At 40.7% G+C, this 23,667-nt stretch overlaps 2 protein-coding genes and 1 long non-coding RNA gene across 9 annotated transcripts; 2 read left to right on the forward strand and 1 right to left on the reverse strand.

Annotated features, from left to right (window-relative positions):
- Window positions 1-549: 549 nt before the first annotated feature.
- On the forward strand, window positions 550-4,932 carry PNRC2 (proline rich nuclear receptor coactivator 2). 2 transcript variants are annotated; one of them, XM_045035286.1, is made up of 3 exons: window positions 550-876; window positions 2,384-2,589; window positions 2,861-4,932. In XM_045035286.1, exon 3 carries the CDS (start codon window positions 2,879-2,881, stop codon window positions 3,296-3,298), a length of 420 nt encoding a protein of 139 aa, XP_044891221.1. In that variant the 5' UTR covers window positions 550-876; window positions 2,384-2,589; window positions 2,861-2,878; the 3' UTR covers window positions 3,299-4,932. The 2 variants fall into 2 exon arrangements, with proteins under 2 accessions (XP_044891221.1, XP_023114079.1); XM_023258311.2 differs by lacking the exon at window positions 550-876 and adding an exon at window positions 1,306-1,505.
- Window positions 4,933-6,047: 1,115 nt separating this feature from the next.
- On the reverse strand, window positions 6,048-19,825 carry SRSF10 (serine and arginine rich splicing factor 10). 6 transcript variants are annotated; one of them, XM_023258310.2, is made up of 7 exons: window positions 19,692-19,825; window positions 18,125-18,229; window positions 14,451-14,554; window positions 12,453-12,615; window positions 12,172-12,225; window positions 11,937-12,038; window positions 6,048-8,568 (listed from the first exon to the last, which is right to left on the reverse strand). In XM_023258310.2, the coding sequence occupies exons 1-7, from the start codon at window positions 19,754-19,756 to the stop codon at window positions 8,508-8,510; spliced, it is 654 nt and encodes a 217-aa protein (XP_023114078.1). In that variant the 5' UTR covers window positions 19,757-19,825; the 3' UTR covers window positions 6,048-8,507. The 6 variants fall into 6 exon arrangements, with proteins under 6 accessions (XP_023114078.1, XP_023114076.1, XP_023114075.1 ...); XM_023258308.2 differs by lacking the exon at window positions 11,937-12,038 and having other exon boundaries at window positions 12,172-12,222; XM_023258307.2 differs by lacking the exon at window positions 11,937-12,038.
- Window positions 19,826-19,854: 29 nt separating this feature from the next.
- On the forward strand, window positions 19,855-22,507 carry LOC105260809. The gene is made up of 2 exons (XR_006583998.1): window positions 19,855-19,993; window positions 22,193-22,507. It is a non-coding gene; the product is annotated as an uncharacterized LOC105260809 (long non-coding RNA).
- Window positions 22,508-23,667: the final 1,160 nt, after the last annotated feature.

Here is a 23,667-nt window from a genome sequence, read left to right on the forward strand (position 1 = left end):
CCCCATGCTCAAAAATATCTACGTATTTCACCAAATTAATTTGATTAACAAATTCCTCTTTTAACATGCAGCAGCTTCGGTAGGTTTTCTTAAGAAATCTTAAGAGCCGTGACTAGAAAAACATAGGGGTGGGGGGGGGGGATGATGGCAGCGAAAACCTCAAGTCTAAAAAACGAATTACGTGGGAGTTAACAAAAAGTGGACATAAACCCGGCAATGAACATGCTCGTACGTACACAGAATATGGCGTTCTCTTTCGCAACACTCATTTTGGGTTGCTTATCCATTTACCCCAAAGAAGTTGTCCTTTCCCTCTTCCCAGCACCTCGCTGGCGTAATCACCTAAACTAGATCTTTTCTCCCCGTTCACACTTACAATTGGGCAGAAAGGGGAATAAGGGAGCCCCCGTTCTCGCCACAAAGTTTTCTTGTTCGAGAGGCTCTGTTCAGAAAACTAGAAGCCGGCCTCGCCCTTCGAGGGCGTGGTGGCGGGTGGGTGCGTGGGTTTCAGACACAGGCAGCCGCAGTTACCGTGCGGGACGCCGAAGGGCTCTAACTGAAGTTAAGGACCAGTGGGGGCACAAAGGAGGAAGCGATGGACTCGATCGATCCGCGCATGTGTCGGAAACGCCTTCACAAGGGCGGCCACTTGGGGAAGTTTCGAGGCTGGGGCGGAGGACACGAGAGAGACCCGCAGGAGAACCGCAAGCTTTGGGAGCGACAAAGAAGGTCCCGTGATGTAGGAGAAGGAGAAGGGCGTCAGGAGCAAAGTGGGGAGGGGCCAGGCCTCGGGAGGCAACTTTGTGGAGTATCTTCCGTCTGTAAAAACCGGTTACGCGGCACTGCGAACCCACCTCGGGAACCGACGCCGCTTCGGTAATCCGCACCCCCCGCCCGTGGGTGGGAGGCTGGGCCACCAGGGGTCTCAGGGCCACGGGGCCCGCGCGCCGGTAGCCCGGGCTGAAGCTGCGGCCCCGAGGGCGGCTGACGCCCCTTCCCAGACGCCGAGCGCGCGCGGGCAAGAAGGGCGCCTGGGGTCGCGGGCGCCGCCGCGTCCAGTGGGGCCGGCGGCAGCGGGGCAAGCGCCTCCGCGGACGGACGGACGGACCGGCGGGCGGGCGGACGGCCGCCGGGGCCTCAGCAGTTGTTCCCGACATGCTCCTCTCGGGGAGGATTTCAAACCCTGGGCCACAAGCTCGCCTCCCTCGCCCCGGCCGGCCCCAGCAACAGGCGGTGGCGCGCCTCTCATTGGCCGGGCGGCGCGTCGGCGTGTGTTGATTGGCCGCGGTGCCTCCCGGCCCCGCTTCGGCGCTCGTCGCCTCCTCCATTTTGTCGGTAGAGGCGGAAGGAGGAGGTCGGGTCGGGAAGCTGAGGCGGTCAGCAGCTATCTCATCGGTGCCCTTGGGTTTCGTACGTCCCGCGCCTCGTCTCTCCCTGGAAGGGGAGGGGGGCTTAGACGCCGAGCAAGAGCCGCCGCCGCCGCCGCCGTTCCGAGCTTGAAGTCGGTGAGTGGCGGCGGCGCCGCGGGCGCGGCCATGTTGGCGGCCGCGGCCATGTTGGCGGCCGCGCTCCCCATTGTTGGGGGAAGGAGGGGAGATCGGGAAACCGGGTCGGGCGCGGGCGGCCGGGGAGCACCGGGGCCCCGGGCCGGGCTCGAGAAAGGAAGCCGCTCGGAAGCCAGGCCCCGTCGGAAGGCCCGAACTTTCCGGGCTCGCGCTGTGAATGACTCACGGGCTGTTAAAATAGTGTGCAAGGCCCTCTGAGCCTTCCGAAAAGAGGGCTTATTTGTTTGGGAACTTGGTTTCGTGGGGTGTTAAATGAAAACTCGGAATGTTTAATGCTCACTGTAAGGAGGCATCTCTTACAGTTCAGAGAGGGAACATCGGCTTGGGTTATGACTTGGGAAAACTTTAAGATGAGGTGGAGTCGAGAGTTCGTAACTAAAGGAGACACTTCTGGACGTCGGCGTGTTGGGCGAGGCGGCTTTTCGAAAACGGATACGCGATCTCCCGCAAGATTGGAACTTTCTTAAAAACCTGGGTCTCTAGGAAACTCCTTTTAAGCCAGCTTCTTGGCATGGCTGCAAAAGCTAATGCTTCCCTAGTCTGAACGTACTGGTGACAAAATCCGTGTGAGACTCAGAAAAGTTCCCCAGTAAAGGTAAAATAATTTGTGGGACTTGTAGACCCCCGTCCCCAAATTCCCCACTTCCTGGATCTCAAGGCTGAGAAGAGCTTTTAAATGATGACAGTTACAAGGTTATTTTCTACCTTTGTTAGTTCAGGAAGTAGCCATTCTTAACTGTATTTCCGCCGTAAATCCAAGTGACCGCTTTCCCCCGTGTTTTTGAGTTGAAGTAATGAACTAGTCTTTGCTTTTCTAGCTAGGACTTCTCTCATACTTGTGTGCTGAGGAGACTCAGATGTTGGCCTCAGCTCCTAGGCTGAACTCAGCAGATCGGCCCATGAAAACTTCTGTATTGAGACAAAGGAAAGGATCCGGCAGAAAGCAACATCTATTATCCTGGGCTTGGCAGCAAGGAAGGGGACAGGTAGTGGAAATCCTGCAATCCGAAAAGCAGACTGAAAGGTATAAAACTCATGTTGTGGGGGCAAACATCCTAAACCGTTTGTTTTTATTTTTTGTTTTTGTTGATTCAGATTTGTGGAGAAGCTTGTTTTTAAGGTGATAAAGGCTGTGAATATAATGTGTGCACATACATAGGATGGGGTTAAAGCAGTTGAGTAGCAATTTTAAAATGATTTCTGGAATTACAAGTTGAGGCTTATCTATAGAAGCTTACTAAAGTTTTGAACTTTTCTTACTGGAATTTTGCTCAGTATTTTCCCTTTACTTACAGGTGACAAAGAAGCTGAAGATGGGTGGTGGAGAGAGGTATAACATTCCAGCCCCTCAATCGAGAAATGTTAGTAAGAACCAGCAACAGCTTAATAGACAGAAGACCAAGGATCAGAATTCCCAGATGAAGATTGTTCATAAGAAAAAAGAAAGGGGACATACTTACACCTCCTCAGCAGCTGCACGGCAGGCCATGCAAAATGGGGGGAAGAACAAAAATTTTCCAAATAATCAAAACTGGAACTCTAGCTTATCAAGTTCTAGCTTACTTTTTAAGTCTCAAACTAATCAGAACTATGCTGGAGCCAAATTTAGTGAGCCACCATCACCAAGTGTTCTCCCTAAACCACCAAGCCACTGGGTTCCAGTTTCCTTTAATCCTTCTGATAAGGAAATAATGACATTTCAACTTAAAACCTTACTTAAAGTACAGGTATAAGATAAAATACTATTTAAACTTACTTATATTGGAGGGTAGTTGTCAATTGTTTCAGACCAAATTCACTAGGGAACTAATCTATTTGTGTAAAATTGCTAATTAATGTAGAAAATCTAATTAGACTTCATCTTAACTTGTTTTATGTGTTGTGTGCACTGTGATGTGATGGTGGGATCAGTGCAACTTAAAATAACAAAATTATTCATCATAGTACTTGATATTAAGTGTTCTCAACTGAGTAACTTAAGTGGTTTAAGATTTGGGGAATGGTAATCAACTTTTCCTATCTGTTGGGTGAAAATACTAATTTAAGATTATCATTCATGGATCACTAGATTGACCTGTTGAAAGCTAGTGAGTCTGATTTTAAGCATCTAGTTAAGACCTACAGGGACTAAGTAGTTGAGTATTTGAAAGTTTAAAGTCCTAGAAACACCCAAACCAATAATATGCCAACAATCCTATGCACTGCCAAAAAGAAAATGTGACTTTTTCTTAGCGAATGGTTGCATTTTAGTAAACTGTATGCTGGTGAATGTAGAAAGGGCACTCGTGGCTGTCTAATTTAGAATGAGACCATATACCCCAATGGCCATTTCTTTCATGCAGTGAGTGGATAAGCGTCTGCCAACTAATGCACCAAAACCAGTTTTTATAGAAACGGTATTTGGTGGTCACTGAGTAGCTTTCAGAATACATTTTTTGTATTCTAGCACTGCATAAGCTATTCTGACAGTGATCTGGTCTCAAAAGTTATCCCTGCAAAGCTTACGTAAGTGGGGAGCTGTATAATGTGAAAGTTTTAAGTACCTAGGAAAGAGCCATGTAAATATATGTAATAAACTTGTAGCATATGTAAAGTTTTGTTGGCATTTATCCTATAAAAATAGAATATTTTAGTATGAATTTGCTGAATGTAAGACCATGACTCTTGTTTTTTATGCTATGGCCTGATTTTAAAGGTCCAAAATAATTTGTTTTTAAGGTTTGCCCTTGTGCTAAAGTGCCAGTGTATGTATAATTGATCTGGTGGTAAACTATATTTCAAAGTAAACCCTAGTGTAATAAGTTTTATATAACTGAAAAGGTTTTAAAGCTGCTAAAACACTTCCTATTTTTAAGAGATGTGAAATGCAGTATGGGACTATTTTAATTTTTCCTCCTTAAGCCCAAAGATTAACCATGAAAAGGTCCCTCCAACCTTAAAGATTCATTTTGGCTTTTAATAATTTTTGTAATCTATAACATGAATATAGTTTAGTGTATGATGCCAGTATATATATTTTTTGTTACTAGTAAGTGCATCCCAGGGGACCACTTAATGTAAAAGATGTAATTTCTTGCATAACTTGATAACATATTTTACCTAAATATAAATTAACCCAATAGTGAATTACAAATGTGTGCGGGAGAGTCAATTTAAAATTTCTGATTTTAGGTGCCCTATTCTAACTTGGCAGCTTTTGACATTTTAAAGGAGAAGGGTGAAGTTGTATTTCTCCAAGTAAATTCAGATGAGGTAATATTGCCCAAATCAAATAATGGTATTCTAAAGACAAGTTTACATAGTACTTAATGTACATATGCAAATTTCAAGCATGAAATTAAAAAATAAAATTGCTTCTTCCCCCCCAGTGGTTGGTTTGTATTTTGTAAAAAATTACGACTATTTTTAACGCACTCATAATCCAACTGAAGAAATGGTAGGACTGCTGGTTTTTACAAGGCAACCAATCTGCCAACTGATAGACACATTTGGATCAGTTCAACAGCTATACAATTAAACCTGCTGTTTATGACCAGCTCCCCGCGCCCCCCCGCCCCGAAGCAGGGCTAACAGTAAAAGGACACAGCATACTTTGGAAACTAAGATTCTAATTCAAGAGAATAAACCAGGTTTAATTCCCTGCATCTCTCCCTTTTCTCTACATTCTAAGATGACTGAGGTTTATAGAAAACATTCCTCAAATTGACAAGAACGGTTACATATGTTCCTATGTAAAAGTATAATTTCCACCAGGAGGCTTTGGGGGGGGGGGGTTAAGGCATCAGAATACTCCATAGGTTCCAAGAGATAGGGGTAGCTTAAACTAGTTCAAGAATAGGTTGTTACCACGGCAAGGCCATTACTTTATCATGCAAACCACAGGAAATAAATGATTTGGAGGAAGTAAAAATTTTCCCCCCTATTCTCTGTAATGTCTACAGGCAGTGCCAAGGACTGTCAAATTCTTTACTATAACCAGTGGAATTTCACTAGATTTAACAGTTCTCAGCCTAAGTGTGTTAATTCTGGATTTATGCATATTAGGTGTTTGGTTTGGGATGGACTCCAGTGGTTAGTTGTTCAGACTTGAGGGTGGGTGTAGAAAAAGCTTCTAACTGAAGTTTTTAAAAGTTAAGGGTAACCTAAAGAAAAGGTTAATGATTTCAACATCGCACATCCCAGAGAGGTACTAATAGTTTTGGTTAGCCTACAGGAATTATAGTGACAGAAATTCCCTAACCATTGTAGTTGGGAGAACCAAAAAGTTGTTTTAGAAACAACCTATCCTCTAAGGCTGAAGTCAGCCATAGCGTGAATCTTAAGTCAGTCAATGTTCATGTTTAAATTTGTTGTCATCTTTTTGATGGCAGTGTATAGTATGATAGAATAACTGTAACCTATCCTTACATCTGATTTCGGGTTGGTTAAGTTCTATTCTTCCCAAAAGCAAGCACAAAGTGGAAAAAAAACTGAAGGTTTGGGTAAGTTTTCTGGTTTCTTTAATTGCATTCTCATTGGCAATTACTTTGCAAAACAGGAGGGACAAAGTACATCTCTAAAGCCTCCTACTCAAATGAGGAAAGCCCACCCAGCCACAAACCTGGGGGGCAGAGTTAAACCTAAGGAAAAGAGAAGGGGGGGGACCCCAAATTGTTTGGCTCCTAGACCAGTTTATTTCTCTCTCTAGCATTCAAAGAGATGTGGATCTACAAAAACTAGACACAAAGGCCTTTTACTTCTTTACAAACTACTCTGTCAATTATCAATGAAAGGAATTTACATGCCTTGCTTTTTATTCCAAATAAAGATTCCCACTTTAATAAGGGTGAAACAGCCGTTAGGAATACACAGAAACACAATGCAATAAACATAATAACCAACACTGTTGGAGGAAGGGGCAGAGACAAAAACCCTGGAGAAGGAAATTTTTCTATAGTAACTACGTCAATAGTTGAACGAAAACAAGTAGGTTGTTTACTTCATTTATCAATGACAACAGTTCCTAAAAGCTCTGACCTGGTAGAAATGCCATTAAGATTATTCCTCCACTATCATTGTGCTGTCTCAAATCACAGCCTCCTCCTTTCAAAGTATCTCAGGATTTTGTAAACAAGAATATGGTCAAAATGCAGTACAATGCGACTGAAATTTGGAAAGCCAGGATGGAGAGCCTGAGTCACAATAGCTTGAGATCTTGGGTTACATTTAACCTCTTTTTCATCCACAAAGTACAAACAAAATACTTTCTGATATTAAATCTTTTTCATAAATCTATTAAATCTTCCCTCTGCATGAACTCTAGATTCCATTATATTAATTTTAGTAAGTTATAAAAAATCTTCCATTTGATTAAAAAAAAAAAGGCACAAAACAGGAACCAAATGAAAAAAACCGTTAACTCTAACACAGGATCTGCCACTTGCTGTGTGATCTTAGGCAAGTTTGAAAAAAATTTTTTTAATCAAACGGATAAAAATACCTACATTTCATATCTCCAACCGTTATGTATATTCTGCAACTTTCAAATTTTTTTTTTGTAAAGGCTTAAACACTTCCATACTTTTAGATGAAGAACTTCACACGAACAACTTAAAATATGTGGCAGAAATGACAAAAATCAAGTATGAGTGATGGAAGAATCAATGTATAAACAAACTTAATATCCTAATAAGGAACTAAGGAATCCAAAACATTTTTGTGATACTATAAAAGTTATTTATTCACTATACACAGAACATGTCCCCTATAAAATGTACAAGTAAATCACTAAAAAGTATAATCTGGTGAACATTTTCTCAATTACAGAACACACTAAATCAGTTGGGATAACAGCTCTCTGTCTGCCTCAAAATAATCTGATTATAGCACCCAGAGTCTCCTTTAGATCTAATGCAAAGTTACTTATTTTTGGGATTATTTCCTAATGTGTGTTTGAGGAGGCAGAGTTAACAATTTAATATAACTCTAGTATATTACAGTCACTGCACAATGAATCAGTTTATTACAGATTAAAACATCATTTTTTCATTATTTGTATTAATGGGATGCAAACAGAAATACTGGATACTTTTAAATGGCAGATAACCACAAAATGATCATTGATAGTATTCTGGGTTTTATAATTACATTAAGATATGAATGGTGTAAAATATTGTTACGAAAAATACACCTCAAAACAATGAGGCCATACTGTAATGATTGACTAGATTGTGCTCAGTAGGTATTTATTAAGTCAATTTTCTCTATTTTTCTCCCCGATTACCCAGGACAATTTTTGCCCACAGTAAGGGCTCAGTAAATAAATGTTTGCTGAATATACTGACTTAGGACAGAGGTGAGAAGAGATGGACCCTCTTAGCTAGATGTCAAGTATTCTAATTGGAATTTATCTGGAAAAGAGAGTGTAAGATGTAAACTGCACATGGCATACAAGAAAATAAACTCAGATGCCAACAAAGCAAACCATTAAGCAGAAAAACACTGGCACTGGAATAAACAAAGGCAAGATTTGCCAATAGCGAAAATGGAACTGACTTTAAGAGATAACCAAGAAAAAGTTTATATTGGACCATACCTTTTCTCACCCAATTCAGTTTGAGACAGACCAATAGAGGCACTGTAAGAGACTATGGCTGTCTTCCTTGATATTCAAACATCCTAGTTTCCAATAGTTTATTATGGACCTGTTACCCACGAATCAATATAAACCTATTCAGATTTAGGGATTAGTTTCCACAAGTACAAAGTTGAATTTCTTTTTATTTGTCCTAAAATGCTTACTTTCAAACTTGAAGGGACTTCAATTATTCCATGTAGTTTCGATAACATTCTTTTATCTTTTCAGACCAGAGTCAAAATATTCGTACAGTATTCATACTGCAGCACCTTCCACCCACCCTTTGGTCGCTTGAACTGCCCTTCTTTGGTTCTTTTTCCGCTTTCTCAGATCTTTCTTGAAGTGTAGTAAGCAGAACTGTACTGGGTATTCCAGCTGCAGTTTGGTCTTAAATAAAAGAAGGATGTTTGTCAGTTTGGTTTTCTTTATTCTTCTCTGTGGTATACAGGATTTTGTTAGTTGAACTGGATTGCTGTAGCAGCTTACTGGGCCAAATTTGCAAGAGAATAGTACAATAGTTCCCAGGTCTTTTTCCCTGGGTTGTAAACTTAACAGCTCATACTCTATGTAGCACCTTTCCTTTCTCACTGAAGCATTATCTGTCATTTTTCTTCTTGCTTACTTGGCTTCAAAACAAAACAAAACAGAACAAAATGCAGAGAGATCTTAAGTAAAAAGAGAGGTGACGTGTCAGTCCTCACTGCGTCTTGATATGATCTACTCTAATAGTGACAACAGTGCCAGACACACAGTGGATACTCCAGAACTGTGGAACTAAGTAGCCCAAAATTAAAGCACTGTGTAAGGATCCTCATCAACTATGAGCAGGATCCTATCCTGGGTTCAACTATAATTTAGTCCTTCTGAAGCTCATTAGGTAGGTCACTTTAGGAGTAACAAAAAGTTCTAAAGGAAACCATGTGAGTCATTTTAAGTGACACAAATAAAAAATAAAAATGAAATCATCAGGCCTTCTATTTCTGCACAAAGACTGAGAACAGTTTCAATGGGTTATCCACCTCCTCAATCTATCTCTCTCAAATTACAGTCCATTAAAAAGAAAAAAAAGTCACGAAGGACCAGGCCTGGGCTCAAAGCTTCGATCTGCCTTTTTTACAGCCTTTTCTTTGTATCTCGATTTCCTTATCTACGATATGGGGTAAATCAATATCTTTCTCAAAGGGTTTTGTGAAAAATAAATGAGTTAACACAAAATTTTTAGTAGCGTGTCTGGCACATCATAAATGCTAAGTATCGGCTATCATTGTTGTCATTATAAGTAGCTAGAACTCAAACCATAAAACACCTAAATCAGTTCCCCAACGTGGTTATCACTTAATATACTAACTGCTCACTGACATTCAATGCAAACATATTTAAAATCAAGCCATTAATATAAGGCCCAACGCATCTTGTTTAGGACAAGGAAGAGCAAAATTATTGGTCCATTCAATAATGAAAATATAAACTTACAATTTAGCTGACTCAAATTTCATTTTAATTCTTAACACTACCAATAATCTCTAAGTTATTTAACCCAAGGGGCTTAATAAGCAATCATGAAACAACTTTGACATTACATAAGGAATTTTTAAGTAGTATATAAAAGATGTACCTTTCTGGCAAGTTCTATCATTTCCAAAGTAAAAGTTAGTTGTGCCTAGTGCAACACTGTGATTAAAAATATTCCTAAATCTACAAAGGATTGTTTCCACTGTTATTTTAGAATCTCATTCAAAACTATAATAATTCCAGTTAATCATTATTTCCTTCATTTTGTTTTTATTATAGCATGTTTGCTTAATTTACAGCAAGCAGAAAATAAGCTGGGTCTTGTTTTGATCCAAACATTGATGTTTTAAAGGTTGTACACAATATTTGTTAAAAAGAACATATAAAAATACCTTTTTAGAAGCTTCTATAAGAAAGAAAATACAAAGTTTAACCCCACAACTTTCCTCTTTGCTAGAACTGCAAACTACTGCTACAGTTTTAAATAGACTTTGTTGTTTAAACTATACATCCAGGAAAATCTAAAAAATTAAAGAAACGTGCATATAAATGATTGCATAGCAGAACATGAACATTAACTGCAAACAGTAAAGAAATGAAAGTTAGAAATACTATCAAATATACAAAGGTTCTAGAATCAATCCTTTAAACACATTCCACAAACAGTATTTAAAAACCATCTTTTGTTCTTTACAGGCAAGGCCTATATTACTAAAACCAAAATCAAAAAAAGTAATCCTCTAAAAGGAATCGTTTCCCCACAATATTTACTTAAACCTGCAAGCAAGCAATCTAAAATTTTAAAGATGCTAGCTTTTATTCTGAAATGAGACTGGACATGTCCCTTTTATTGTCCCCAAAAGATCTCTCAGAGAAATGCTAAAAATTATAAATGGTTAGGGTATTGGTTTTTTTTGTTGTTTTGTTTTGTTTTAGTCAGGTACTGCCAGGTACTACATTGATAATCAAACTCAAAGAGATGAGATTCCTACTGAAAATTCTTTTTCCAAAATATTTTAAATTTCATGGCACCACAGAATCACCTAGAGTGGGAGTGTTCTCCTTCAACTTGCCTCACATGAAATAAACTGAAGTGTGAAGAACAAGCCTCCTTCATAAAGTAGCAGGCAAATTTTGATACAAACGCACAGACCGAGTGCTAGAAGCATCAAAATTCAGTTTTACACTATGCATATGCATAAACAAAACCTACTTTGAAACAATTTACTTGCTGCTTTTTTTTTTAACAGCAGTAAGAAAACTAAGCAATACGACCAACAATGCTCCTTAAAGTTTAGAGTAACTACATGAGAGCATTTTTTTTTTCCCTTGAAATTATTTCTGCCATCATTGTCCTGCTCAAATTTTAAGGTTTGAGTTCTTCCCGTGTTTATATGTTCCAACTCTTCATAGAAAACAGAAAAAAGCAGTGAAGGCTCCATGTTTCGGTCAAAACACTCAATCGTCCCCCAAATCCTACTTAACCCAGTTGGCATCATTCCCCAAGACAGTGGGGTTAACAAAAGAACTATTCCACGCTGTCATAAATTAACTATTATTATCACGGGCCTAAACATCTCAACAAGACAAAAAGGTCCACCCTGAACCTAAATGTGTCTGATCAGTCAGTGTTGTACTGTGGCTACAACTCACTTTTGTATCATTCTATCTTATTAGCAAGCTACATTTCTAGGTTAACAGTTCTACCAAATATGGATATGAAAGTTTATTTTTAATAAGACAATGTTGCAAATTATGGTCAACCAACATCTTTTCACCAATACTTCAAGCATAAAAAATGAGAATCTTTACAAAAATATACAGAGACACCACAAATTGGTAGCTGCCCATAACATTAAACAAACTGGACTCTTAAGAGTGGCTTCTCAACAGCATATCATTTTAATTATAACCATTTGCCTGGTACAGGGAAAACTGACAAGTGTTTTTTTAAGCATCATTGCAACATTGTATTCCTGATAATTTAAGTAAACCAAACTATGAGTAAATGAATGATACATGCCTAAAAATATCAAGGTTTATACTATCAGTGGCCACTGGACTTAGGACTAGTCCAAGACCTTGATCTAGATTTTGACCTAGACCTAGATTGTGATCTTGACTGAGATTTGGATCTAGGTGGTTCTTTTTTCCTTGATTCCTTTTCATATCTTGAGCCAGACTTATAATGTGTTTTGGAATCTGTTTTAGAGGTGCCTCTAGTTTTGGTGTGAGATGCAGACCTAGAACGTGATTTAGCCTTCATTTCTTTCTTGGGCTGGGACTTGGACCGTGATCTTGAATTGGATTTAGATCTTGAAAAAGATCGATTTCGGTGTTTGAATCTTTCAAAACAGAGGAGAGATACAATTAGAGTAAAAATTAGATTCTATGTTAATCAAATTTGTTATTTTTAGAGCAAAAGTTCACTCTGAAATTGAAAAATGTAGAAGTCGTTTTCAAAGCAAAGTTATTTACCTATCATTGTCGGAATGGCTTCTGCTACGCCGTGGTCTTCCAGCCGGTCTACTGCTAAAAAGTACATCAGAAAAAGCAAACAGTGACAAATGTCTATTTACACTCTTCTCAAGTTTCTAATTAAAAAAAACTGAACCATAAAACTTTTAAAATAAAGCACTAAATAATTTTAGTCTCAATGAAGCATACAATGTATATAATTAAAGTGTACAAAAAGATAAAAAAAATTAAAAGCTAACAAATCTTTTCTGACAGATTACTGTACTACACATCAAACTTACTTTCTAGGACTATAAGATCTTCTATAGTTGTAATCAAAGGACCGGCTTCTTGATCTTCTTCTTTCATAACTTCGGCTTCTAGAACGTCTGTATCTGTCATAATCATCATAGCGTGAAGAACTGTACACATTCCTCCCTTCCTTGGCTTTCATTTGATTTGGAGCTATGAAATACACAGAACGGAGATTTAGAAAACAGAGATATTTGAAACCTAACCTAGTATTTTAAGTCTTCAAATTATAGGGAAAATGTCTGCATTCTCTTCCCTTATACCCCCAATCTGTGTCAAGGTTAAATGTGAGACTATTAATCTTGGAAAAGGTATTTGTTTCCAAGGAAGTCTATAAGAATACTGTTTTAGGTTAAAAATGATACTCTCAAATATCTTCCCAACTATTTTCTTTCAGAGACCTTTCACCATCTAGCTTGTCTAAAAATATGCCAACTGGGGCGCCTGGGTGGCTCAGTCGGTTAAGCAGCCGACTTCGGCTCAGGTCATGATCTCCGGGTCCGTGAGTTCGAGCCCCGCGTCGGGCTCTGGGCTGACAGCTCAGAGCCTGGAGCCTGTTTCAGATTCTGTGTCTCCCTCTCTCTGACCCTCCCCCGTTCATGCTCTGTCTCTCTCTGTCTCAAAAATAAATAAACGTTAAAAAAATAAAATAAAATAAAATAAAATAAAAATATGCCAACTATTTCAACATTGAGGAAACTTACCATATTTAAAAAAAATTCCAAATTAAAATACAAAATGACGGGGTGCCTGGGTGGCGCAGTCGGTTAAGCGTCCGACTACAGCCAGGTCACGATCTCGCGGTCCGTGAGTTCGAGCCCCGCGTCAGGCTCTGGGCTGATGGCTCAGAGCCTGGAGCCTGTTTCCTATTCTGTGTCTCCCTCTCTCTCTGCCCCTCCCCCGTTCATGCTCTGTCTCTCTCTGTCCCAAAAATAAATAAACGTTAAAAAAAAAAAAAGAAAAAAAGAAAAAAAAATAAATAAAATACAAAATGACTTTGAACCATATACTAATTTGGAATTATTGTGCGTGTTTTTCATTTATTAGAAACACAATTAACAGCGACAAAATACTTATTGGTAACCTATGGACAATGCTTTAGCATCAAAATGCAGTAACATATGGATATAGGGTTCTGAGATCACAACAAAAGTAGAAAAGAGTGAACATTTATTGGATGCCTTAGACCCACCCACACCCCTGGACAGTCCTCAAATTCCTATGTTATCTCATTCAATTCTATGAAACGGATACTAAATGCATATGTGCGTTTAAGTAAATAACACAGTAAATACTGAAGGACCCATCACCCAACCCAAGAGCCAGAGAATTATAGCCTGTGTCTGAGCGCTCCTCTCTTCAGCAGCTATTTTCACCTCTAACTTAAAACAAATTTTTTTAAACGTTTATTTTGGGGGGGGGGGTTAGTGCCCCAAAGTCAAAGGCAGACACTTAACCGACTGAGCCACCCAGGCACCTTCATCTCTTTTACTATCTTGCCTAAGGTAACAAAATGGTTGAGCCAAAATTTAAACCCTGGTCTACCTGACTCTGAAGCCTGTACTCCAGCCTCATTAGCATGCAGCTAACACCTAGTACATGCCTGCATAATAAAACCACATACTAATATAAAACGGATTCTAGTAATTCCGTAATCATCTGTTTAATTCTATCTGTTCATTTCCACAGCCACACACCTACACAAATACCCAATTATACCAGGGTGCCGGTGTATCAGTCGGTTAAGTGTCCGACTTCGGCTCAGGTCATGATTTCATGGTTCATAGGTTCAAGCCCCACAACAGGCTTTGAGCTGTCAGCACAGATGACATACAGCCTGTTTCGGATTCTGTGTCTCCCTCTCTCTCTGCCCCTCCCCCGTTCATGCTCTCTCTCTGTCCCCCAAAAAAAAAAAAAAAAAAAAGAAACATCAAAGCACTGTTTTAAAAATGACGTATTATACGTATAATAGGCATAAGGGTACTTACTCTTCCGATCCCCCTGTGCAAACTGTATTTCAATTTGGCGTCCACAAATCCATTTTCTGTCCAAATTATGTAAAGCGTCTTCGGCATCACGTACATCCTCAAATGTGCTAAATGTTAAGGGGCTTGGGAAGTTTTGCATACTTTGATAACGAGTGAACATTCAGTTGGTAAGTCTGGAATATTTCACAATCTCTCAACATTATTCTCGAAAATCATCCAGATCTCACTTAACTTAGGTTGGTTAATTCAGCTACAGATACTTGACAGCATTAAAGCACCTGTGATTTCCTACAGCATACATTTGAAAACACATGTGAATATATAAAATTATTAAAATAAGATCTGTTATAGCTGAACTACCAAGTAATCCTATCAAAAAATTTTCCTGAGTTTTAAGTTTTAGAAAACAAAAAAGAAAAACAAATGTCACTTCTGTTGTATGCTAAAACAAAAATTTCTTAAAATAAAACCAAAACCGCTTTTCATGTTTTTGTTTCAAAGAAAAAAAGAAAATGCCAATAGTTCTTGTGTAAGCAAGCATAATATACCTTACCTTATAAAAGAATTAACTTCAAATTTATTTTGCTGTTTTTCTCAGATATATCTAACACTATTATTTCACATAGCTGTCTCCCTTATACTATACAGGAAAGATTGGTATGCTATCCATTTGAGGATATCAAGATAGAATCAATCAATCAATCGTCAAGACATCGCTACACCAAAAGCATATTACACCCATGCAAAGACTATAAAAGCATGCGGTCAAGAAATAACAGACCATTTCTAAAGATTCCTGGACTGAAAAGCCCTAACCATAATACTAGACATATAGCTTACTGCAAAGAAGTGAATTTGGGACTGGTTTTCAACCTGAGAAACTTCAAGGTAACATTTATAAACCTGACCCAGGAACTGCTGGTACCCTGACTGGAGAAGCTGCCTTGCCCTCTTCCCTCCTTGTCAGCAATAGTACTATGACAACTCTTGGCTTTACAAAGTTATTCTGTCCAAATTTAGCTCCTTTCCTAAAACCACCATTCTGACGGAAGCCAAGCAAATCAGAGCAGTGTTTGATATAAAAGCTCTGGAAAGGGACCTAGGTTAAGTTGGAGTGTAGATTTTCATTCTATCCTAAAAATTACTATTCTAACGTGTCCATTTATATTTCTCAAACTTGAGAGACAAAGAGTGTAGATCTTAGGCTGATTAAAAAACAGTGCTGATGAGGCATACTCTCTCCAAGACTGATACTAATATCTGTTTATTTCAAGTACTAAAACGTCTACCTCACCAGATTTCCTATTTTTCATTCTGAAAGGAATTAAGGACCATTGCCCGTTCCCAGGTCTCTCTTCCCGAATATATTATGTATATGTTAAAGGAGGAGAGGTTTTCCCAAGTCTAAGTCATAGGACTTTCAACAAGAAACGAAAAAGGTTGATAGGGAGTTCAGAACCTTGAGTACTATTATAATTCAACACCTGTCAAGGTTAATGCATCTGGGCTCTAAAATATTAAAAAGAGTAAGCTGGCTTAACATGTATATCACTTTATTTATTACCCCAGGATGCAGAATACAATTACTTTCTAAAGGATAAAATGAAAAGGTGTAAAAATGATTGAGAGTAAATCTAAATCATTCTTTGGGTCTACCTGCAAAAACAGAATCCTGAGCTGAATCAACCATGGCACAGTTTTACTATATACAAAAGAGAAGCCTAATTGGGAAGTGTCAAATATCACTCTGATGCTAGTTATAGAGAAATCTGTACTTGGGATCTTTCCAAAATCCTGAGACCTACTTCTTTTTAACTATTTTAAGACCACAGAAAGACTTTGTGTATATAAAATACATGATCCTCCTTTAGATGACAACTCTCTTCTAGCTCAAGTATCACATACTCTTGAGGCAAACTAGTGTTGATCCTGGTTCCCAGGCCACCCCAAACCAAGTAAAAGCAGGTCAGCATTGTAAGCCAGAAAGCATCGCCTTTTAAAAATAGACAAACAAACAAAAAACCAAGCCAAATATAGCTCTTATCCTCTCTGTAACAGAACTTTACAACCAATCCCCCCAACTGTCCTTGATCATTAGCTTTGTAGAAATAGCAGCTTTCAGCATTTCCCCTAAGTCTTACTAGGGCCCCTGCTAAGTTTCAAGAGACCCAATGAATTTAACAGGAAGAACTTTTCCTAGTCTGACACCCACAGCCCAAACCCTTGCTGTCTCACTGAAGGAAGTATTGTCACCTAAAACTCTGGGTCAGGGAATGACTTCCCATAGGTCCTGATTAGGTACCTATAGCAGGGATAAGGCCTTCTGCAATCCACTCAGAGCCAACTGATCCTATGTGCTAAAGCAGTGCAGGACCAGCAGACTTCACAGAGCTAAGTTTAGAAGTCAAGAGTATGTGTGTGCCCATAGCAGCCACTTTAAAATCTCTAAACAGGTAGTATCTCCAGTGGATTTGACCTTACAAGACCACCAGAGTTGTTTCTAAGGAGGTCCCAGTGCAAGCACCTGTCTCCCTTTAAGCACAGCTCTGTGGAGTTAGCCTGACCCTAGAACCTCATGCTACTCCAAAGAGCATTGCCTATTACCCTATGGCATCTGACCATATGGCCCAAAACAAAAATATGCTGAATTTAAGCTTAACAACATTACATCCTGATACACTTTAACTTGACAATCTAAGAGAAAGTGCATTTATACAAGACCACAATCACAACATCAAAGGCCCACATAAATCAAGTTACAGGTTTTGTCACTAGACCAAACCAGAATAGTTTTGAAAATTAACTGCTTACAAACATTAAAAAAAAAAAAAAAAAAAAAAAAAGGAAAATAGTTATTCTGTAGGATACATCAGGTATGACTCCTTTAATCTTGGCCATCATTCAACTTCATCTTGACCTTTAACTCTTTAAGTGCTTGTCAGAAGGACTTGTCATGAGATGCTTGGCCAAATATGACAGATGGCTTTATCTTTAACTTTGAAAAACAACCTTTTCCCCCTTTTGTAGATAAAGCGAGGCTTTGTCTCCCATTAGGCTTGTCCTTCTTCCAGCTTTTCTTTATTTTTTCTTTTCCCAAACTCTCCCTTCTCTTCAAGCCTGATCCTTAAGAGGTCTTTGGCTTGTCTACTTGCCTTAAGTGTTGAATTCTACTCTAAAGGTTCTTTCATGCTTTCTCTTTGGGGTCGCCATAACTGTACAGCTTTACATTCTCTGAGGTAACAACAGAGGACAGCAAATTAGGGGACAATATTAAAGAAGTTTACCTCATTGTTATACAATTTGTTTTTGATCAAGTGATTCAAATTAACAGACAATACCAAACTTTAATTGCTAAGCACAAGAACATATTAACTTTTGACTTACATTAAAGGTGGTAGCAACCAGAGTGTATTCAAATTTAAATCACATATTATAATCATTGATTTGAGTTTCAGCAGCATGAATGGGAATTTAAATATTTTATTATTTTTGGATTAACTTTAAGAAATAATTAAGAGCAATGTGTGAGTCATAATTAATTTTCAAAAATTTGAAGACAAAACATTTATTATTAGAGGACAAAAGTAAACTACTTTTTAGATGTTACCTCTTACATAAACTTGAATTTCAAACTTCAACACCCCTCACTAATCAGCCATCTGAAGAAAGGATATTGAACATAAGCAAATCCTCTTGGACGACGCGTGTAGAAATCAAGTGGAACATACACATCAACTATAGGACCATAACGACCAAATTCTCGTCGTAAATCTTCGGACCTAAAATATCATAAAAAGACCCCCAATTTTTATGTTCACTCCCTTAAAAGAATGTCTCTGTAAGAAATAGATAACTTTCTGTAATCTGTCATTTAACGAAAGGGACTGTGATGTATCCCTGGGTTACCTGAAACAGACAAGCTTTCTCAATCTCAACATCAAGAGCCAACTTTAAGAACATACAAAAAACAAAGGAAAGCTAAGATCCAAGATTCTGGAAGATAATGCAGTTTGTAATAAAACCCATTACTATTTTACATTATAACAGGAAAACACATCTAAGGAAACTTGGTCACAGTTTACCTATTGTTTCTAACCGCATCTTTTAATTTTTCGTAGAGGGTACAGTAACATTAGGTTGTATTAAGTATTAGTGTGTTTTGTTTTGTTTTTAACACTATCAAACCAACATTAGTAGTCTGAAAAATACCAATCACTTTCATCCCCAAAATTATAGAGACAAGGTTAGACACTTAATAGGAGGTAGACAAAAGTTGGAAAAATAAAAGGCACAAAAATATATGTAACTCCTTAAATAATAAAGGTCAAAATGACCTAAGGAGGAATTTTTCTGGACGCTAGAATGCTGCTTACTTTCCTAAAGTTAGGACAGAATAATGTAAATCACAAGGCTACCAAAATAAAACTGACTTGTGGGGGTGGGGGTGGGGGGTGTCAGAGTGATTGTGAAAACGCAGTCTCTCCTTGTGATAAGATCTGTTCCAAAAAATTCTGACCGCAACTACAAGCAATTAAGGGAATTGGTGAGAACAAAGGCACGGACTGGATTAATCCAACTTAGCTTATCAAGGCCCAAATGGTAGATGCTTCCTAAACCTCACTTCTCGAAGGGTGACCAGTTATATTTCCGGGAAATGAGAAGAGCTAGTTCGCAGGGTCTACTGGAATAATTTTACCTCCCAATTTTCGACATTCTCTTTCTCTAAACATCTCCAATGTTTTAAAAAATCACAAACGTTAACACGACAAAAAAGGGGTAGCGAATGCTTCGCCATAACGCCCCTCCCCCGATCCCGTTATTTCGCTGCGATTTTTTAACTACAGGGGAAAAAAAAAATCTCTGGGCCGAGGGGGCGTGTACCCCGAGGAACGTGAACTTCAAATCCATGGGGAGCGGATGTTCGGCCGCGGCGGGGGCTGGACGCGCCGAGAGGAAGCGGGGAGGAAGAGAGGCCGAACTGCGGAGGGGGAGGGGCACCGAACTCGCGCCACGCGGTCCGCGTTCCCGGCGGCTGCCTGGGAGGACCAGGGGCGCCGCCCTCGCTCCCACGAGGCGGTTGAGCCGGCGACGCGGCCTAGTTGGGCCCGAAAGCCCGCGCGGGACCCGCCATCTTCGCGCTTCCCCTCCCCCGGCCCAGCGCGCCGCCGCCGCCGCCGCACGGGTCCTCCCCAAGCGCCTGCGGCCTCCCGGGCTAGGCCCGGAGTACCTCCTCGTACATACCTGGTATCGTCGGCCACGTTCCTTACGAACAGAGACGTGTTGGGGGGGCGCAGGTAGCGGGACATGACGGCGACGTGAGTCTCGGCAGGGGCACTAACGGGCTCACTAAACCGTCCGCGGATCCGGCGGCGGATCCTCAGACGCTCAGCCAGAGGGCTCCGCTACGAAACCTCCTCTTCTCGCGAGACTTCACTCCCGCCTCCACCCCCCCTCCCCCTCCTACCTGGGCGCAACGCCTGGGCCGGCAACGGTTCTTTCCCGCGAGATCACCCGACGTACGCCTGCGCAGGCGGGCGGCTAGGGTACGTGCGGCAGCCTCGGTCTCATTCATTGGCTTCTTGAGCTGTGTCTTTCCCCTCCCCCAAGCCCGCTCTTTCTTTCTTTGGTGCTTTATTTTCCCGCCCTTTTCTGCCTTGCAGCGGTTTTTCCTTTCCTTCCCCTCTCCACCCCAAGTCAGGAAACAGACGTTTTAACCCCTACGCCAAACTTAGACGGAGTTTTAAACCTTAGCCTTGAGAGAGACTGCCATACGGTTTCCTGTCTGGTCCAAGAAATGCCCTGGCTTTTATTAGATTGCTGATCAGCCGCTCGTATTGAGTGTGAAAGGGAAGGAAGTGTGTGTCCTTGAGAGGAGGTGGGCCTGCCTCTCCAGGGCTTTCAGCACGCCGTGGGTGCCCTCCCAGAGGGCCTGTGCCAGGGCTGCCCCTCGCTCACACCCTTCTCACACCCTTCTTCCACCTGCCCACCCTGTTGCCTCTTGATCAAAGGCCCTTCTCAACCTTTTGATTGGACCGCAAACCTCACATTTTAGTCTCCGTTGTCATCCACAGCTAGCCCTTGTTGCTAACGGCCTGTGTCGCAATAGTCCTTTCAACTTTTTGGTCTCAGAATCTCTTTAGGCCCTTAAAAATTATGGAAGACCCCAAAGGGTTTTGTTTGTGTGGGTTACAGTTAATGAATATTTACTGAACTAGAATTTATTTATTTTTTTTTAACGTTTATTTATTTTTGAGACAGAGAGAGAGCATGAACGGGGGAGGGTCAGAGAGAGAGGGAGACACAGAATCTGAAACAGGCTCCAGGCTCTGAGCAGTCAGCACAGAGCCCGAGGCGGGGCTGAACTCACAGACCGTGAGATCATGACCTGAGCCGAAGTGGGACACTTAACTGACTGAGCCACCCAGGCGCCCCTACTGAACTAGAATTTAAAGCAGAGGAAATTTTAGGGCGCATTAACACACAAGCACACAGCCCACTGCCCTTCATCACGCATCCTGTGGCCCCTGGGAAGCTCCGCTCTCTGCTTGTGAAAGACTGTGCAAATGAAAAAGATAAATAATGTTTACTATAGTTTTGATCCCTTGAAAGGGTCCTGGGGACCCCTACCAGACATTGAGAACCACTCCCTGCTCTATCAGACTCAATTTTTGGAGATGAGGGATCACTTATTAAAATGCCTCTGGCATGTAGCATAATGTCAAACAGATAGCGGGAACTCAAGTACTGTTTGATTATATGAACTTTTATTTTATAAAAGGCAATAAAAGCATTATTTTTGCTTCAGTCCAAAGCAGTTACGTGACAAGGGTGGTGATGGTCGGCTCTGCTCTGTAGCAGAGCTATTGTTTTTCTGCACTTATGTTTTCCAAGAAGCTTTGGACACAGTTTGTTAAAACACTTATTAATTACCCATTATGTGTCAGACATTGTGCTAGATGCTGGAAATTCAGGGGTGAAAAACATGGAACTTAACGTTTTCATAGAAAATAAAACAAGGGGTGCCTGGCTGGCTCGGCTCATTGAGCATCTGATGCTTGATTTGGGCTCAGGTGGTGATCCCAAGGTCAAGGGATTGAGCCCCTCATCAGGCTCCATGCTGACTGTGGAGCCTGCTTAAGATTCTCTCTGTCTTCCTCTGCCCTTCTCCCTCACTCGCACACACACACACACACACACACACACACACACACTCTCTCTCTCTCTCTCTCTCTCTCTCTAAAAAGAAAGAAAGAGTAGAGAAAAAAATATTCAAAAATTATTAAGATGATAGACAATAGCGGAGCACTAAGCCAAGTGCAGGGTTGGTTTTTTTTTTTTTTAATGTATTCATTTTTTGAGAGAGAGATGGAGATAGAGCACGGGTGGGGGAGGGGCAGAGAGCGAGGAGAAGACAGAATCCCAAGCAGGCTGCAGGCCCTGAGCGGTCAGCACAGAGCCCGACGCAGGGCTCGAACCCACAAACCGTGAGATCGTGACCTGAGCCGAAGTCAGATGCTTAACCGGCTGAGCCCCCCCAGGCGCCCCCAAGTGCAAGGTCGTTTTGAGTGTGGTGCCCTGTGTAACTGCACAGGTGGCATATGCCCATGAAGGCTGTTCTAAATGTTAGCCATTACTCATAATGTTTGAGAAATAATAGGAGCAGGTGAGGTGTGAATATTTACTAACTGGAATTGCTTTTGGCTTCACATACCAAGTGCGCCTTTGATCTTTTTGTGTTTCAGAATCCCGGAGCCTCAAAAAAAGATGCTGTTGGGAAAAGCAGAGAAAGCCAGCGTCTTTCAGCCAGCAGGAGCTTGAGGTGGACGGTTTGCCATAAAAGCACCACATTTCACTCCGAGCACACAATACCAGGACTGGTAATTTTTCCGAAGACCAAACGTTAATCTCGGAAAATGGTCTGTCAGCACTGTGCTGCTTCTTGAGGAAATTATGTTTTATTGGGATTTATGTCAGAAAACCACTTTCCTTGGGTAGTATTCTCAGAACCACACAAAGAAGACCAAAACGTACAATAATACAGCTATGAATTTCCTTGATCCTGAGACTGCTCTTTCTTGATTTACGGGCCGTAGCACAGATGTCATGCCTGAGTGAGTTGTGCTGTTTGCTAGAGGGAGACTCACAAACGCAAAATCCAGGTGCTAAGGCCTTGGAATGATGAGCCTGTCTCCATCAGCAGAACCCAAACCTTGAGTCAATATATCAAGATTAACTTTACTGGGATAACCGTTGAATTCAGATGATTGTCACAGACAGTGCTTAGCACTGGGCCTCTGTCTCCATGGGCCAGCAGTCAATTAGAAGCATGCTTTTTAAATTTATTTCATAAGACATGCCTGATTTTCCTATAAGCCTTCTCACTAATGAGTAGGCAACAGGCCAAGTTCCCCGGACTGAGGAAGATTTAAACATTCCTTATTTGTGGGTTGGGAATTTTGGAGCACACGCATTTGTACACATTATCGATTTACTTGTGTTCAGGTTCTTATAACCTCTGGCTCTCACTAGTTCTGCTCTGAGGGTGAAGACACTGTGAATATGCACATGTGTTCATCATATTCCTTAGATAATCTATTAGCACATAGGTTGCTACCTTGAATTTGCTTAAGGTAAGAAAAAATTACTTGGTATATCTTGGCCTCATTTTAATATCTTAAAATAACATTTTTTGTAGTTATAAGTGTCCAGCGTGTATTTAAAAAATTTCCGAGGGGCGCCTGGGGGGCTCAGTCGGTTGAGTGTCCAACTTCAGCTCAAGTCGTGATCTCGAGGTTCATGGGTTCGAGCCCCACATTGGGCTCTGCACTAACAGCTCGGAGCCTGGAGCCTGCTTCAGATTCTGTGTCTCCCCCTCTCTCTGCCCTTCCCCTGCTCATACTCTCTGTCTCTCAAAAATAAATAAACATTAAAAAAAAATTTTTTTTAATTTCCAAAATAATTTCTTTACTATAAAGAAAACAGGGGCACCTGGGTGGCTCCAGTCGGTTAAGTGTACGATTATTGGTTTCGGCTCAGCTCATGATCTCGTGGTTCCTGAGTTGGAGCCCCACAGCACAGAGTTTGGGCTCTGTGCTGGCAGTGCAGAGCCTGCTTAGGATTCTCTCTGTCTCTCTCTCTAAAAATAAAATAAATAAACTTAAAAAAGTATTAAAAATGAAAACAAATATCACCTGTGATCCTACAACTCAGAATTCAT

Source organism: Felis catus, chromosome C1, assembly GCF_018350175.1.
Source record: "Felis catus isolate Fca126 chromosome C1, F.catus_Fca126_mat1.0, whole genome shotgun sequence".
NCBI classification, from domain to species: domain Eukaryota; kingdom Metazoa; phylum Chordata; class Mammalia; order Carnivora; family Felidae; genus Felis; species Felis catus.

Excerpts from the sequence above, each read along its gene's own strand:
- PNRC2 (XM_045035286.1), top strand. The coding sequence starts at position 2,879 with ATGGGTGGTGGAGAGAGGTATAACATTCCAGCCCCTCAATCGAGAAAT.
- SRSF10 (XM_023258305.2), bottom strand. The coding sequence starts at position 19,756 with ATGTCCCGCTACCTGCGCCCCCCCAACACGTCTCTGTTCGTAAGGAAC. Across the intron at positions 12,616-14,450 it reads TGCACAGGGGGATCGGAAGA|CTCCAAATCAAATGAAAGCC; the intron begins GTAAGTACCCTT and ends TGTATTTCATAG. Across the intron at positions 12,226-12,452 it reads AGATCTTATAGTCCTAGAAA|CAGTAGACCGGCTGGAAGAC; the intron begins GTAAGTTTGATG and ends TGTACTTTTTAG.